Source organism: Pyrus communis, chromosome 10 (assembly GCF_963583255.1).
Source record: "Pyrus communis chromosome 10, drPyrComm1.1, whole genome shotgun sequence".
NCBI classification, from domain to species: Eukaryota; Viridiplantae; Streptophyta; class Magnoliopsida; order Rosales; family Rosaceae; genus Pyrus; species Pyrus communis.
The window spans coordinates 6,681,160-6,698,486 of NC_084812.1; the positions used below are offsets into that span (position 1 = coordinate 6,681,160).

At 35.9% G+C, this 17,327-nt stretch overlaps 2 protein-coding genes and 1 pseudogene across 2 annotated transcripts; 1 reads left to right on the top strand and 2 right to left on the bottom strand.

The window, feature by feature from the left end:
• Positions 1 to 693: 693 nt before the first annotated feature.
• On the top strand, positions 694 to 2,958 carry LOC137748351 (protein GET1). Its single transcript, XM_068488497.1, has 7 exons — positions 694 to 912; positions 1,060 to 1,139; positions 1,323 to 1,393; positions 1,979 to 2,049; positions 2,156 to 2,237; positions 2,350 to 2,399; positions 2,747 to 2,958. Exons 1-7 carry the CDS (start codon positions 796 to 798, stop codon positions 2,816 to 2,818), a joined length of 543 nt encoding a protein of 180 aa, XP_068344598.1. The 5' UTR covers positions 694 to 795; the 3' UTR covers positions 2,819 to 2,958.
• A 562-nt stretch (positions 2,959 to 3,520) lies between these two features.
• On the bottom strand, positions 3,521 to 7,147 carry LOC137747755 (ankyrin repeat-containing protein At5g02620-like). The gene is made up of 4 exons (XM_068487907.1): positions 6,940 to 7,147; positions 6,428 to 6,908; positions 4,653 to 5,174; positions 3,521 to 4,254 (listed from the first exon to the last, which is right to left on the bottom strand). Exons 1-4 carry the CDS (start codon positions 7,081 to 7,083, stop codon positions 3,521 to 3,523), a joined length of 1,881 nt encoding a protein of 626 aa, XP_068344008.1. The 5' UTR covers positions 7,084 to 7,147.
• A 7,219-nt stretch (positions 7,148 to 14,366) lies between these two features.
• LOC137747756 (ankyrin repeat-containing protein At5g02620-like) lies at positions 14,367 to 16,762 on the bottom strand (annotated as a pseudogene).
• Between the last annotated feature and the right edge of the window lie 565 nt (positions 16,763 to 17,327).

Here is a 17,327-nt window from a genome sequence, read left to right on the forward strand (position 1 = left end):
TCGACGAACTAAAATATTTCTCGGTAAAATCATTACATCGTTACATTTTCATTCCTTTATTTTATTTTATTTTTATGTCGTGTATTTTCTATTACATCAAACTTGATATGGAAGCGTATTCAATTTTAGGAATTTTGATAGATTTATGACTTTATGTAATTTGATGAAGTTTGTATTCGTTTCTGGATATTTTATGTTAAGTGTGATTAAAATCCCTCTATACTTGAGTTGTGAGATTGTGGAAGCTTAAAATCTAATAATAAAATATTTCTAATTCCTTTGAAATCCATTTTTTCAGTAATCATATATTTAGACTAATGGATGAGAAAATAAAATAGTTAAGAATTCATCATTTTTGATATACGAATTTAAAATCTCTTACTTATAAATAAAATAAAAAATCAGTAGACCATCGTACTAAATTGTTTTAAAATCTTTAAAATCAATTCACGACAAAATATATCTTGAACTGTAGAGAATTTTTTTGAATGGCTTTTTGTGAAAAAAGTTCAGGAGAAGGGAATTCTACCTCGTCTTAGGGGCGTGCAAATGTGCATATCACAAATCTCTTTGAGAATATACAATAACTAAAAACTCGTTATTTATGAGATTTGGGCTAACTTGGGCTTGTTCAATTGGACCATTGTCAAACAACTTAGGCCCAATTAAATCGGGGTTGCCCAGTGGAGTTTTAGACTTCGGTCTATAGGAACTGACCCTGTTGCAGAGAAGCATAGAAAATCCGAAACGAAGGAGGTGGTGTCTCGTACGGATCGAGCAAGGAAGCAATCAGACATGGGAGAGGTAATAGAAACCCTACCGGCGCACCGTAGCTCCTTCGCAGCTCCAATTGTATTCATCGTCGTCGTCGCTTTCCAATTCCTCTCTAGGTGGCTGGAACAGTTAAAGAAGGTAATTTCCTCGACCATTTTTCACTTGCATTCAAACAATTTAATCCTAATTTCTGTACGAAATTAAGCTCTTAATCTTTTATTTATGCTTTAATTGCATTTATTCTGAAATTAAAATTTGAATTTGGGTGATTCGTTTTGTTGGCAGGGAGGAGTTAAGAATGCCACGGCAAGCCGATTGCGTGGAGAAATTAAAGACCTCTTGAAGGAGGCAAGCTCCATGTCCCAGTGAGTGATTTTTTTTATTATTTAATCATATATGTTCTCCAATTTATCAAATGGATTTTGTTATTTTTTTGGATTTTCAGCATTGTTTTGATGATTGCAGCTTCAAATTTCTTAGCTTTATAGTATCAGGCGTTAGTTTGGATTATTTGCAGTTGCATGATCTTTGTTTTTGCCTGAATCCAGGCCGTCGACATTTGCGCAAGCTGCGAAACTTCGGAGGATGGCAGCTGCTAAGGAGAAAGAACTTGCAAATTGTTAGTTTGCAACTCCAGCCCTTGGATTATTGGTTTATGTTGATCATATGTATAATTATATACAGGCATTCCTAAAACACGTATGCTACGTATATATGATTGCAGAGAGTAACTATATATGACATCCTTGTGCTCAAAGTTGTGTTTGTATATAGCGTCCACGCATTTTATGAGTATGATGTTGTTAAGCAAAGTATTGAATGGCTAATACAGTTTAGGTTGTTGTTCAATATCGTTAGCATCTAGGCGTCCCGATACAAAAATTTCATACTGAGAGATGAGTTTAGTATAAGTTTAGTCTTGTTTCACTGCCGATAAGGTGAATCAATGACTTTGAAATTTAATTTCCCATCTTTCTTCAGTCCTCTGTCACGTCCCTCCCTTCTGTTGTACCACATATGCCTTAATGTTTCTACACCCTCTTTTTCCCCACTTTACCTTTCAAATTTTCCGTAGGTACTTGCAATTCTCTTTCCTTAATGTATGTACTATAATCACTTTGTCTCAAACATTTTAATTTATTTCGATCATTACAATTTTGTATAGTTATTATGAGTTGATTCTAACATATTACGTGCCTTCCAGATCAAGAATTACACGGCAAGGAGATAAAACTTTCATATGATTTGTATCTGAGAATTTTGTTCATCTTAAAGGTAGTTCTCAGTATTTTGGACTTTTGAAATATTTATTAGCTTTCTTCGATAACAGGGAATTGCCTGAGCTAGGGTTCTTAATAGATACACTTGGTTGTCCATTTAGGTCTTGACATATATTGTGCTGGTTTGCTGGTTTTGGAGTGTTCCTGTTGCCTCCATATCGCAACAACTTGTGCAACCCTTTGGTAGCGTTTTCTCGATCCAAATTTACTTTTCAAGCCCTCTCTTTCCTATTGAGACGGTACATCTATAACAATTGATAGAAGTTACTGATTACTATCTCTTGTTGCCCTGCAGGGAAGCTGATATCATGGAGGGCCGGAGGAATTGTAAACGAAAATGTTATGGTAAATAAAGTTGGAATTACTTTTGATCGTTACTTGTCATATATTATGGTAAATAAAGTTGGAATTACTTTTGATCGTTATGTGTCATATATTAAAGGTGCGTTAAATAAATGATCTAAAAAATGCCAGTCTCTTATCACTTCTGTAAGAGTATCTATATTTGCTGGCACTCTAATGTCTCGTCAATACTATGTACTGTCACTTTCGTGTTTAGACTGCCAATGCTTGCATATTACGTATCTCGGGTCAGAAAGAAAAGAGATGTGCATTGCTTAGTATGCGATATAGCGAATTCTTAAGCACGGTTTTGAGTATTGCTTCTGATTCTTCTTGATTTGTTTTTGCAGGTAGGAATTATTCCTTGGTTGATATTATCTACCAGGGTTAGCAAGTTCGTATGTCAACTTGCCAAGTTCTAGAGTTTAAATTATTCGTGTTCTGTCAAGTTTTTATTGTACCAACGGAAACATGATTTTGTTCTGACATTTACTCCACAATGTCTAGTCATGAACTTAAGATTGTTACCTACTCATTTAATTTGAACCCGTAGTGTGCATTACTCTTTCTGTTGTCCGTGAAATCGAGTTTATCGTTGTAGTATGCAGAAAGCTTACCTCTTGTGAAGATACGATTCTTTGAATTTATGCAGCATAAGGAAATTCCAGTAAATACGAACGGGTTCAGATCGTGGAAAAATGTCTCAATGATCAGTTCTGGGCTCGGAGGTCATGATAATGTTTATGAATTTTGTGTTTAAATGATTCTTGTTCTTGGAGCTGTGAATTACAAGGGATGGAACAAGGAATTGTCAGAACGGTGACGGCTAAAAGTTGTGCATATGCAGCAGCTCATACATCACAATACATATGTATTTATATATTATATAAATGTTACAAATTTTGGTACATTACCAACTCACAAACTTATCTACAATGGAGCTAGAAGACAAACAATTAACCGACTCCATTTGCAAATTTAATCTGGACAGTACATTTGTCACTTGATTACCACAGCTTTAAAACTAGAAAGCCGTTAAATTTATTAAAAATAATAAAAATAAAAACCAAACAAAAGTAAACTTCTTGCTGCATCTGCACTAGAAACGATTTGGGCTCAAACAGCTACTTGGTCGGCTGGAGCCTGTTATGTAGCTTCAAGCGTATCGATCTAAGCAGCGCAAAAAGTGAGTAACTTATCAGCAATGCCATGCCTATATACAAATGGTGCAGGAAATGCGGGGCCTTAAGTATTTTGCCTTCTAAAGAAAGAATGGAATGTGCAAAGAAATAGAAGAAAAAGCAGCCAAGCACAAGAGCTGCAAGGGCTAATCCTGGAGAATGACCGCCAAGTACTGCGTATGTGCCAGCAACGAATGCAATCACCATTGCAATCAAAGCCAACATTGTCAAAGTTACTACCATGTAAAACGTAACAGAGGTTTGGATCATGTACTTTCGTTTTGTGTAAATGGAGGAATACAAGAGCACCAGGACAGAACAACTAGACATGGCCATGGCTAGTGTATTTGTTATAACAAATGCTTTGAACGCTGTGTTTCTTGATAGAATCGGGGAACCCTGGTCCAATCCGCTTTCGCTATGGTAACCACCGGGCATGGTAAAACCCGCGGCGAAGGTTACCGTTGCTATAAGTGTAGCCACCACCAGTTGGGTTTCTTTTGCCTTCATTAAGCTTTCTCCAGTGTCTCTGCTACCTTGGTTTTCCTCCTCCACTTCATTGCCATCATCGTTGTGGCTTTTGACTCTGTGACCTGGTCTACCATACCTGCCTCGCAAAATTTTTTTTATATTTTCCTGCAGGACATAGAAGATTAATGTTATCTTTAAGGACAAATCTAAGGATGAAGTTTAGTAACATCCTTATTATTGGTCATGTAATTGTACGAATAAGTGATCCTTATTTAGACAGCTTTGGATTTTCTTTATGGACGGAGCCGGAAAGGTATTTTTAGTTGGTAACATAATAAAAGGTTTGTTTTTTGTAGTTCAGTCTATCGAATAATCGACTTTTTAAACAATTTCTTAATGTCAATCTTTATCGTTTAATGTAGGAGTACTCAGTAATCCTAAACGGTTGAAGAAAAATTGGAGAAGAACATAAAAGAAAATTAGAAATGATACATACCAGCTGAATGGTTAATTTAGGAGTACTCAGTAATCCTAAACGGTTGAAGAAAAATTAAAAAATAATATAAAGAAAAATTAGAGATGATACATACCAGCGGAAGTGCACTGCTTATGTTGTCCTTATTAGCTCGAATGATGTCGAAAGCGTTTAAATTTTCCCTGTTGAACGACATTATATCAACTTTATCATCAAGTGCAAGATTAGTCATCATGAGCCTGGGATTAAGAGCAACGTAATGGATAGGTGCATTGCCATTTCCATCCTTGGCATTTAAGAGGATGTTGCTAAGCCACAGATCTTTTGACACAAAATCAACTACGTGATATTGACCGCTCTTTATGGCATAGTGAAGCACATTCTGACATTTGTTGTCGACCAGTTCACAACAATCAGGGCAATGAGTAAGAAGCTTTTTCATTATATCTAGATGGCCTCCGGACGCAGCAAAGTGAAGAGCTGTGCGCCCATTATTGTCAGCAACGTAGGCCGTAGAATTATCACATTCCAATAATTGCCTAACCATTGTAAAGTGACCAAAATGTGCAGCCATGTGAAGCGGAATACATCCTGGTTCGTCTGCTGCTTTTGCCAGAGTTCTATCCGATTTTAGTAATGCCCTCGTCATTACTTAAGTATAAAAAGAAAAAGAAAACATAAATATTAACTTCAAGAAACATATTTATTAATGAATCATGAAATGAAAGATAAAAGGAATTTTCTAAGGGAGACTTTGGATGCGTTCCCTATATTTTAATGTTCTTTGACTGAAACTTTGTTGGTTTTCAGTTTTAAATCGAAATCCTGATATTAATGTAGTAATGTATTTTTATGTAGGTTACTATATTTTTTTAAATTAATATTTGAAATTAGTAGTTGTTTATATTAATGAGATTTTAAATAAAACCCAAAATTTATGGGATTAATAATATTAAAATAGAAGTTGTACTCTTGATATATTGTATATATAAACCTGGTTACATTCTTAAAAACACAAAAAAAAAAAAAAAAAAGAAAAAAAAAAAAAGATATTAGGCTTAATAACATTAACAAATTTCTTCAATTGAACTTGACAAGGATACATACATCTCAAATCAACGAAAAAAAATGTACCCATATAAGTTTTAAAATGGATTAGAAAGTAATTGAATGGATTTTATATAAAGAAAAATAGGTACATTTTATATTAAAAATAGTATATTTTACATATAAAAATTGGTATATTTAAGAATGAGTCAATTTAAGATTTAGAAAATTGAAAAATTATATGAATGAGTACATTTATGATTAAAAATAAAATTCGTTGCAGTTCTATTAGATTAGGAATTTGATCGTGTTAATCCCTTCATACCTATGATATCCATGAGATTCTATCGTATCTCTTAGACTATATATTATATTAGAGTTGTAATTCTATTTGGGTAAGGAATTTATCTTCCCTATTATTATAAATAAATTCATAATGAGGTGAAATAACACACACCTCATAATTACACATCTCTCTTTTTCTCTTTGTGCCACTGCACCCCTCTCTTCCCTTTATATTATTCAGTAAATTAGGCCTACAACAAAAATCTTTTTATAAAAAACTAATAGGTACAAACTTATTCTAATTTTTTTTATCTTGTAATTGTTTTAAATTAAAACTTAATTATGAGTTTAATAAAGGTGTGAGTATTAAAACACTAAATCAATTACTGATTTTTATTTAAAAAAATTATGTAACTAGACATGTAAATATATTATTACATTAATACTAGACTTCGATTGAAATCTGAAAACTAACAAGATATTAATCAATGAATATTAATAACTATAAACTGGATACTAACCTTTTTTTTTAATTTAAAAAAAAAAAAAAACTTTTTTCTATGTACCTTTACCTTCATCATTGCGGATAACAGCAGCGTGCAAAGCCGTTCTACCATTTGGGCCTTCATAAGTTGGATTTTTGCAACCTTCAAGTATTGCAACACAACAAGCACTGCATCCCCTCTCGACAGCTAGGTAAAGAGGAGTCTCGCCGGCATCGTTAGCAGAGTAAGAAAACTCAGGGTCTGCTTTGATTAATATCCCCACCACCCTAAAGTAATTAAAGCGGACAGCTTCGTGCAGTGCTGTGTCCTTCTTCTTGTTGGTTTTTTTTATGAGCTTTTGCTCCTGCAAGAGGGCATCTTCTGATGAGATCGCACAACCTTGCTCAAGGTCGCCTTGATAATAAGTTTGTGTAGCTAGGAGGAGAGCTTTAACTATATCAGCACGCCCATATCTTGCCGCAATGTGCAGGGCAGTATCACCACTCTCGTTCTGCTGCCATAGTAGTGCTGGACACGTTTTAAGGATACCGTCCACAGTGTTCGTTGACTTGAGTATCTCATCCTTAGATTCTATGTACGCGCGTTGGGTGCCTATAGCATGCTGTATAGATATGAAGGACTGTGTTCTTGGTTGCAGTCAATATTTTGTCCAGATTCTTGCCTTGTTCCTTAAGGACATCGAGATTGCCTTGTTTTGCAGCGTTGAAAACGTCAGGATCCATGCTACTTATCAAAACTGTACTATTGTTGCCTTCTAATTTTGCAGCTTCTTGGACGTTGGTCTGATCTGCTAGCTCTCGATCTGGTCACCGACATCGGTTGATGCTAACGGAGTAATAGGACTCTCTGGCTGATTAGCCATATTGGAGGCATCCATGCTGGGTTGGTTGGGGGGGGGGGGGGGGGGGGGGGTGGGGGTTGGTGTTGGGTGGGGTGTGTGGTGTGGTGGGCGTGGGTGGTGTGGGTGGTGTGAAGAGTGATGCTGGAGGGAAGGTAAAATTACAAGACGGCCAGTTCTGTTGACTAGTTCAAGCTGCAACCTGTTGGAGGTTGTGTTGAGAAAATTAGAGAACACAACTCTAATATAAATGTTGGAGAGACAAAATCAGTAAACAAATTACTTGTATTACACTTATAAATACTACAACATACAATTCTTAAATACACAATTTTAGAAGTTATGACACTTTTATTTTTCAGAGGCAAACTCTAATCACTCACACTCCTCACAAAAACTACTCGCTAACAACACCACTCTTACTTAAGGGGTACCCACTTCTTGGTTCTTTGCTTTGCTTTGCTTTGCTTTGCTTTCCTTTTTCTTTTTTTTTTTTCTTTTTTTTTTGTTCTTTGCTTGCTTCTTTTTTTGGTTGTTTCTTTTTTTGTTTGGGGTGCATTTTTGCTCACCCACATTAACTTTAGGGTATGCTCACCTTACACCTTATTAGGTGCCATGTGTCCATCCTTCTAACCTTAGCTACTTGCTAATTAAATATATCATTTTCAATTTTTAAAACTAATTTTAAACATTAAAATTAAAAATTAAAAATTAAAACTCAAACCCTTCAAGTTCCCCACCCAGCCAAACACCAGAAACAACTACCCACCCACGCCACCCCTTCAATTGATTCTTCAAAGTCTACCCCCACCCAGCCAATCTTCTTCGTGCCATGGTGAATCACCATGTCTCCGTTCTCCTTCTTACACACTCTAATTTGATTTTAGTTTATAAAGAAACCCAACAATTGTCCTCGCCAAGAAAATAATCCTAAATTGGAAAATCAAATCTGTACATGCATAGAAATATCCTCGCAAGAAACAGAAAGGGTTGATTCTTTAGGTGAGGTTGCTATCGAATTTCATGGCTGCAAAGGCGTAGCCTTCGTGGTGGAACTTTGAAGAATCAATTGAATGGTTGGCGTGGGTGGGGAACGAAACACTGCTGGGCTTGGGCAGGGTTTGAGTTATTTATTTATAGTTTAATGTTTATAATTAGTTTTAAAAATTGAAAATCATACATTTAATTAACAAGTAACTAGGGTTAGAAGAATGGACACATAGCAGCTAATAAGTTGTATGGTGAGCATACACCAAAGTTAATGTGGGTGAGCAAAAATGCACCCTTCTTTTTTTTTTTTTTTTTTTTTTTGTTTCTTGTCTTGGTTGATTGCTTCTCTTCGTTGATTCAAATGTGGTGGATACCTTCTTCTTTTGTAGGCATGGATGGAATCTTGGATATGTCATATGTACAATTTGAATTCATGGCCTCTCCTATCAAAGTGGAGCAACAAGGTGCCATCGTACGATCACTGACAATGAACGACTTTAGATTAAAAATCAAGTGCATCAAAGATAATTAGAGAAACTACATTCAATTAAAGAGTTTCAACAACAACAACAATGGAGCTTTATTCCATTAAGTGAGGTCAATTGTATGAATCCTAGAATTTCACTGCACTTGGTTTTGCACCAAGTCTTCCGTTAGCTCCAAGTATTCCATGTCTTTTCTTAAAGTTTATTTCTAAGTCTTCCTAAGTCTTTCTCTACCCATTTGCCCTGAGCCTTACTCTTATAATTGCATTTTCTAACCAGAGCATCGGTTGGCTCTTGGTTCACATGTACAACCACCTTAACTGATTTTCTCTCATCAAAAGAGTTTCCATTTCTAATTTTCTTTGGACCCTTTGTAAGAATTCTATGTGGACTCAACTACTTATAGATAAAGGAGAAATAATATGTTGGTAATACAAATTAATAAGAGTTTGGATACGTGGAAAGCTACATCATATAATTGAGGGGTATACTTTCATCGTGCATTTGAAAGGAAGCACTAATCACAACCACCTCTACACGATCGGGATTTGAAGCAAAGGGAAAATAACCAACCCTCCATGATAGATGGGAGTTGGCTGCCATTGCTTCTATAAGTGCAAGAGTTCCCTGCTCACAGAGATATAGGTTCAGCGTTCTTGGCTCTATCACCATCTGAACATAAGGTCTCTTAGTGGGTAGAAGAAACTACTTGGCATCCATGGCTTCTTTAGGTTTGAGACTAACGATCATTTGTAAATTTGAGACTAACGATGGATATATAAATATATATGTATTGTGAATTGTGATTAGAGTTTCTGTTAATTTACTTAAATTCCAACATTTGGTATCAGAGCCAAATTAACAGGCTCTAATCCTTCGAACATTATTTTAAAAACCCTGACTCTTTTGCACCTGGAATTGAAACAAGTCAGTTAGAACTGGTTCTATATTTATTGCTTCTCGAAAATTGAAAGTTGGGTTTTTTGTTTATCTGTACTAATCGCTACTTCTTCAGAAAGATGAAGGTTTACTCAAAAGGAATAACTAATTTCCTATTTACTTTCATTGTGATTCAAAACCCATGAAATGTTCACATTCTTTTCCAAAGAGGAGAATGTATAAGTTGTCAGGTGTTTTTAATCAGTGTATAGCATCATATTGATCAGGCTACATTCTTGCCCAAAGACATGATATAATTGCATGATAAGATCATGTAGTGATGGCTGTACAATAAAGGGCAATGGCAGTTTATATCTCTTGCTCAAAGGTGTGATATAAACATGCATTTACAACCACTGACAATGTTAGCTTGTCTTCGTCAGGTATGTCTTCTAGCTCTATTTGTATCATTGTTATCTAAGGTTCATGCTAAAGATTAAGGTTTCATCAAACATGCCTGAGGCAATATGAGGCTTTCTGGTTTTCTGTTTCAATTACCAAAGTCTGTTTTTAGCTGGAATGAAATGTTTATGCTTCTGGGTATAACTAGCTCGATTAGGTCGAAAGTAGGTTTTGGCTTTGCCCAAAATGAATTGAGCACTGGCTGTTTTGAATTTTGATCCCTTCAATATCAATGATCTGAGAGTTGATCTTGGGGTATTTTGTTCTTTATTCTCGGGATATTTTTATTTTGTTCTTTATTCTCGGGGTATTTTGTTCTTTATTCATTCTGTTTTATCTCGTCCGGCTGTTGTCCAATTTTTTGAGAATAAAATTTGTGTTTTGGGTGCAAAGGCAGGTACCATCACATGTGATGATTGAAACTTTAGTTTCGCTCATCCATCCGTAAGCATCACACTTTCCACTTCACTGGAACTTTATAAGTTGGAGTGAGGGGAAATATTGGGTTTCTCTTATCAGTTTAATGCCTCCTGTGATAACTCTTTACATGCTTACTTTATTCGAATTTCATGTTACATGGACACAAGGAGCAAGATTTCACTGGTTTGACTTGGGTAACTTCCTAATATTGTTTGAGTGGTATGCCGCTATACAATGCAAGCCCTCATGTTCCATTGGTCTGAAAAGTCTATTTTTATTTATATGGGGAAATTAATAATTCATATGGCACTCGTTAAGGATAGTAATCAATGATTTGTAGTAGAGGTTCCAAAAATAGCTTGGTTTCTCCTTTTAAGTGCCTAAGCATCAACTAGTCTAGATGGTCTAGATGGCCCTAATCAGGATTGGCACAACTAATATGAAGGCACTCGTCCCCTGAATGTAGTCAAAGTGATGTCTTAAGATTCTCCTACTTAGGTTGTAAGCTTATGCTACTAAGCTCGATATAAATGTTGCAATATGATAATTATGCCATAATTTGTTTTAAATTTTTTTACTGTTTGCCTCAAAGTTTGGTTCTGTCTTTTCAGTATTAGTTTTGGTTGTAAGGAAAGAAAACACAAATACATAAACAATAAATGGCAGTTTGTCTTTCTTGCCCAAAGGTTTGGCACGAACATGCATTTATGAACTTTGAATTTCTTTGGATACTGATAGTCTGTTGTCTCTTAAATGAATTATCGTGCCCTTTGTAAAGTTGTTTTCTTAAATTGATCCTGGATTTGTAGTCTTGAATATTGATCACTATTCATGTGTGTAAAGTTCCTTGGATGCAGGTTGAAAGGCATGAGGATAAAGATAACTCAGCTCAAAGGTTAGTGAAGCTAATAGTTTTTGTAGGAGCAACAACAATGATAAATCATTCTTGAACAAATGTTTATATAATTTTCCACCAAAGTGGGAATTATTAGGAAATTTTGTTCAAGGAGTTTCTTAAATGAAATTGTAACCAACAGTTTATTACATAAGACTAATCTTTCCAAAGAAAGACATAATGAATGGTTCAAACCGTGGTAGAGTGTACGGTATTTCATGAAATTCCGAGACAACTTTATGTTTTACTCCAATGACATTGGGTACTCGTGGGTGTGCAATATTTAGTCTTTGAAAGATCCGCTGCAGTATAATTGTTTTAAGTAGAACAAATCTTGACTTTTACTTCAGTATTGGCCTTGAATAATACAGAGATTGGTGGGTCAAAGTGTGAAACCATATTTATAGGCAGGACTCTTGGTTGAGTAACTATTGGGTGATGTTGTGCATACTTTTCATACTTAGTCAAACTAATTTGAAAATTTTCAATTGGTATGTGAACCGAAACTTGTTGGAATAATATGTTTCAATAAACTGCATTTTCCTTTGCCCATCTCCACCAGAAGTTAAATTTATCTCCGTGTTGGTTGCTTTTTTCAGTTATTGGAACTTGATGACCAGTTTTAGTTTCCTTGAAACCTGTTTGCCTTTGGTTTGACCGTTCTTTTCTTATATGGCTTTGGTTCGATGGTTCTTTTCTTATCCTATGAAAAGAGTTGAAGACTATTTCTTTTAAGTATTTTGTATGAGGATGCTGATTCCTTTCTCCCATTCACACTCTGAATTGCACAAGAATTCTTGTTTGTTTGTTTGGAAAAGTAAAATCAATTATAGTAAATCCTAACGTAATTGGGACCAACTCCTGGAGTCTAGTTTTGGACTTCTAATCATGGTGTTTAAAATTTTAAGCAACTATCATTCGTAGTTTTCGTGAAATAATAAATTAATGATTGTTTTGCCCATGTGGGAGAATAAGTATAAGAAATTTTGGGCTTCATGCTCATTAACCTTTTCTACAGATATTGAGCTCTAAAAGATTGTGGGAAATGGGAATTGTTCTTGTATTGTCACAATCAAGTTGAAAGAATGAACTAAAGTTAAATTTTCCTTTTCTGATGAAATGTTTAATATTTTTGAAACTGGTTGCTGAAGATTTGGAGTTAAATCACGATCTTTTAAGATACAACATGATTAAATTGCATGAATATATATAATGTATAAATGATGTATATGTGCATTGTCTATCTTCCTTGTCTCATTCATATGGTTTCATTGGATGGTTACATGTTGGTCATTATAAAGAGTTTGAGGGCATTAAGAACAACTGTTAAATATCGGTTCGACTAATTTCTAATTGATTTGTACCGTTTGATTTTCTTTGGTCTGGCTTTGTGTATCCATCATTCATGTTTAAATGAGTGTTAAAGGAATATTATGCATGAAAGATTAATTGTGATACTGTTGTGATTTTATCATTCGTATTTATTCATGAGTGTTTGATTCTTGAAACAATTTTGTGAGACTAAAGCTTTTATTTAGTTGCATTTTGAGAGTGCTCATGTATGTACGATTATTAGCAGTACTTGCAGCTAGGGTCAGTACTTGCAGCTAGGGTTAGCTTCATTTGAAGCATTGAAGAATTTCGTTGGAAACTGATGAAGAGGATCATAAAATGAAGATGTTTGCAGACACATAAAGTACATCTTTATTTTCTACTTCATGACATGGTTATTCATTGAATAATTAGTTTATATGCAAGACGAATCGAGGCTTCATTGGAAGCATTAAAGCAAACTCCACTGAGTTTGATAATGGACAAAAGATGATTGTTTTCATTGGAAACATATTACAAAATGCATTAATCATCTTGTTTATCATGTTTTGATGGTGTTTTCATGTGGGGAAATGAGACGTGTCGACAGATGACATCGACACAAGACTGATTCTAGCTGACCCATTGACAAACCCACTGGCTGTGGGAGTTTTAAAGACCATTTTTCAAATATGGGTGTGCATAATGGTTACTAATATGCTGAAATGTGGGAGTAAAGGAAGCCACTACATGTTTTATTGTATCTTCCTTTACAAGACTTTAGTTAATTTTCCTTCAAACTTAAGAATTGACAATGTCATGTGGGTTTAATTTGTTACATGCAATTAAATAACTGATCATTTTTCCAAAGAACATATTGATTTAGTTTGTTATGCAGGAATATGAGAGGCTAATGTCCAGTGGTTAAGAATGAAGCCTTGAAACCGGAATTATGAAGGTATACTGGGTAGAATGTGGGAGGGTTTGGTTGTGATATGAGTAGTAAATTACTTGTATGAAATGTATATATACAGGTATATCAATTGCATCATATAATATGGTTTTGAGGATTGTGATTCTAGGGTGCGTGCAGTATTAGTACATGCATTGCTTTCTAGGGTTCAAGTCTCAAACGAATATTGATAGATGTGTATATGATGATAGCTGCGATAAACTCAAAGGTGATCACTAAGGAATAATTTGTCATGGACATATTATTTCAAACTATAACTAGTTAACGTCCATGTGGGAGAATGTAAGAATTCTATGTGGACTCAACTACTTATAGATAAAGGAGAAATAATATGTTGGTAATACAAATTAATAAGAGTTTGGATACGTGGAAAGCTACATCATATAATTGAGGGGTATACTTTCATCGTGCATTTGAAAGGAAGCACTAATCACAACCACCTCTACACGATCGGGATTTGAAGCAAAGGGAAAATAACCAACCCTCCATGATAGATGGGAGTTGGCTGCCATTGCTTCTATAAGTGCAAGAGTTCCCTGCTCACAGAGATATAGGTTCAGCGTTCTTGGCTCTATCACCATCTGAACATAAGGTCTCTTAGTGGGTAGAAGAAACTACTTGGCATCCATGGCTTCTTTAGGTTTGAGACTAACGATCATTTGTAAATTTGAGACTAACGATGGATATATAAATATATATGTATTGTGAATTGTGATTAGAGTTTCTGTTAATTTACTTAAATTCCAACACCCTTACCTCTTTGATGTAAACAACTTTGCTATCTGGCGTATTTTGCTACATGCTGTAAACATGAACTTAGCTATCAGCATCACAAGGCCACTAAACATGTGATTCAGGAAATGTGGCCCCTTGAGTACTTTTCTTTCATTAGAAAGAAGGGAATTTGCCAAGACAAAGAAGAAAAAGCAGCCAAACACGAAAGCCGCTATGGCAAGTCCGGGAGAAGGGCCGGCCATCAAGTACTGCATATGTGCCGGTAATGAACGAAACCACCATCGCAATCAAAGCCCACAAAATCAAAGACACTACCATGAAAAACGTGTCAGATATCTCATTCTCATAATTTGGATTTGTGTAAACGGAGGAATAAAGGAGCACCAGGACGGAACAACTAGATGCGGCCACGGCTATTGTATCTATTATCACGAATGCTTTGAACGCTGCCCTTCTTGATAGAACTATGGCACCCTGGTCAAGTCCTTTCTCATTTTGGTAACCACCAGGCATGGTAAAACCGGCTGCGAATGTTACAGGTGCTATCAAGGTAGCCACCAGCAGATGTGTTTCTTTTGCTTTATTCCAACTTTTTCCGATTTCCTTGAAACCTTGATTTTCTTCCACTTTATCGCGACCATCTTTGTGGCTGTTGATTCTGTGACCTCGTCTACCACCCCGCTTTTGCAATTGCACTTTATGATTTTCCTGCAAGACAGAAAAGTATGACAATGTGTCGGAAAACATAACTCAAAATTTTCAGACACAAGCAGTAGAAGGTGATGACTTCTGAGTATGTACCTGCTCTGATGACATGCTTATCTTGTCCTCATTAGCTAGAATGATATCAAAGGCGTTGAAGTTTTCCTTGTTGAACGCCATTCTATCAACTTTAGCATCACCTACAAAACTATCCTCAACCCCAAGGTGGAGAATGAGCAAGCTGATGGAGGGGCGTGTCCCCGATAACATCCTTGCCATCTAACAGGTGTTGCTAAGCCATAGATTTGTCAAAACAAAATTAGTTACCTGATAATGATGATTCCTAAAGGCATAGTGAAGCGCATTCCAACACTCATTGTCGACAGTTCACAAAAATCAGGGCATTGAGAAATAAGCTCTTTCATTACATCTAGACGGCATCTCGAGGCTGCAAGGTGAAGAGCTGTCCTTCCATGTATGTCAGCTACGTATGCAGTAGATCTATCGTGTTCCAGTAGTTTCTTAGTGATTGAAATTTCTCCCAAACGTGCAGCAAGGTGAAGTCGAGTACATCCTTGTTCGTCTGCTACTTCTGTCAAAGTACTATCCGTTTTTAGTAGTTCTCTTGTATACATAATACATACATACCATCATCATTGCGGATCACTGCAACGTGCAAAGTCATTATACCATTGGGGCCTTGTTAACCTGAATATTTGCAAGTGTTAAGTATTCCAAATACCAAGTGACGATATTCCCTCTCGACAGCAAGGTAAAGTGGAGTCTTGCCAGGTTCTTAGCAGCGCAGAAAAACTCGGGGTCTTTTCTAGTCAACATCTCCAACACAAGAAGGTGGTTAAAGCGCACTGCTTCGTGCAACGTTGTGTCCTTATTGCTCTTGGTTCCCTGATGAGTATCTGCTTCTGCAAGCAGATTAATTTCTTCTTCTGGTGAGCTGGCTAGGCCTTGCTCAAGGTCGCCACGATAATGAGCTTTTGCAGCCTGATCAGTAAGAACTCTGACTATACCTGCCCGCCTGTGTCTCGCTGCAATGTGTGACGCAGTTTTGCCACCCTTATTTTGCAGCAATAGTAGTGTTGGACACATTTCAAGGATATCCTCCACAATCCTGGTTGACTCCACTTCCTTCTGTTCCGATGTCGGGCCGCTCGAGCATGCTATATAAATATGGACTGTGTTATTTGTTGCAGTCACTTTCTGTCAAGTTGTTCTGCATGTTCCCTAAGGGCATCAAGGTCACCTTTTTTCGCAGCGTTGAACACATCAAGATCCATGCCACTTATAAAAACTGTAGTATTATTGCCTTGGTTTGTAGAATCTTCGTTGGTATGGTCTGCTAGCTCGAGCTGATCATCGACATTGACCGATTCTAGTTGAGTGCTAGTGATCTCAGTCGAATTATTATCCGTTTATGGTAACCAAAGTGAGCCTTTTGGCCAATGCAGGTATCAGAAATTTACAATATGAAGGGACAAAAAAAGGAATGGACGAAGAACAGAGATGGGCAGATGAGATTTGAGCGGATCATGTGATGGGAATATTACCCGGAAGGAACAACCGTATGGATGTATGAGTTTAGGATCACTAACTGGATGAGATTTGAGTGGCTTAAATATTCGTCTTTATTTAAATGTCCAGTATACTATGATGCACTCATGCATGGATACTTGTGGTTGGTCGCGTATTCCATATCTGATACTTAATTGGGTACGATATTTCTCCGATCCTCTCAGATATTCGTCGGACACGTACTATGGTCAATGAACACGGTTTTGACTTAATGGATATGCATCTTTCACATTTAGGATAAACGTATCCAGCTTTTAAGATACATTTTACATTTTTACAAGAAAAGATATTGAGGAGAAAATTAATAGGAGGCATCTATAATTGAAAGTTGATGAATACAAAGAGCTTTTCCTCTAATTAAAACCACGAATACTACTCTCACATTTCTACTGTATTTAAAGAGGATTGGATTTTCAACTTTTCTTCTCCAACTTCGCAAATTTACTTGAATTTGAATGATCAATTATGTTTAAATTGTATATATTTATTGCTTTATATATATTTTATTTGTCATATCTATAATGTACCGTATCTTAATTATTAGAAATCTTTCGAATTGCCGTGTGGTATCGTATCGCTATTATCAGTATCCTATCATGCTTCATAGCGAGTATATATATGTTGCATATATTTGATTATTTATAATTCTAGAATCTCCGAAATTTTTATTAACCAACTTAAAACCA

Coding starts and splice junctions, on each gene's coding strand:
- LOC137747755 (XM_068487907.1), bottom strand. CDS start 7,083: ATGGATCCTGACGTTTTCAACGCTGCAAAACAAGGCAATCTCGATGTC. Junction 5,175..6,427: donor TGTTATCCGCAATGATGAAG/GTAAAGGTACAT, acceptor TTTATACTTAAG/TAATGACGAGGGCATTACTA. Junction 4,255..4,652: donor TAATAAGGACAACATAAGCA/GTGCACTTCCGC, acceptor CTTCATCCTTAG/ATTTGTCCTTAAAGATAACA.
- LOC137748351 (XM_068488497.1), top strand. CDS start 796: ATGGGAGAGGTAATAGAAACCCTACCGGCGCACCGTAGCTCCTTCGCA. Junction 2,050..2,155: donor GAATTTTGTTCATCTTAAAG/GTAGTTCTCAGT, acceptor TTGTCCATTTAG/GTCTTGACATATATTGTGCT. Junction 2,400..2,746: donor TTGTAAACGAAAATGTTATG/GTAAATAAAGTT, acceptor TTGTTTTTGCAG/GTAGGAATTATTCCTTGGTT.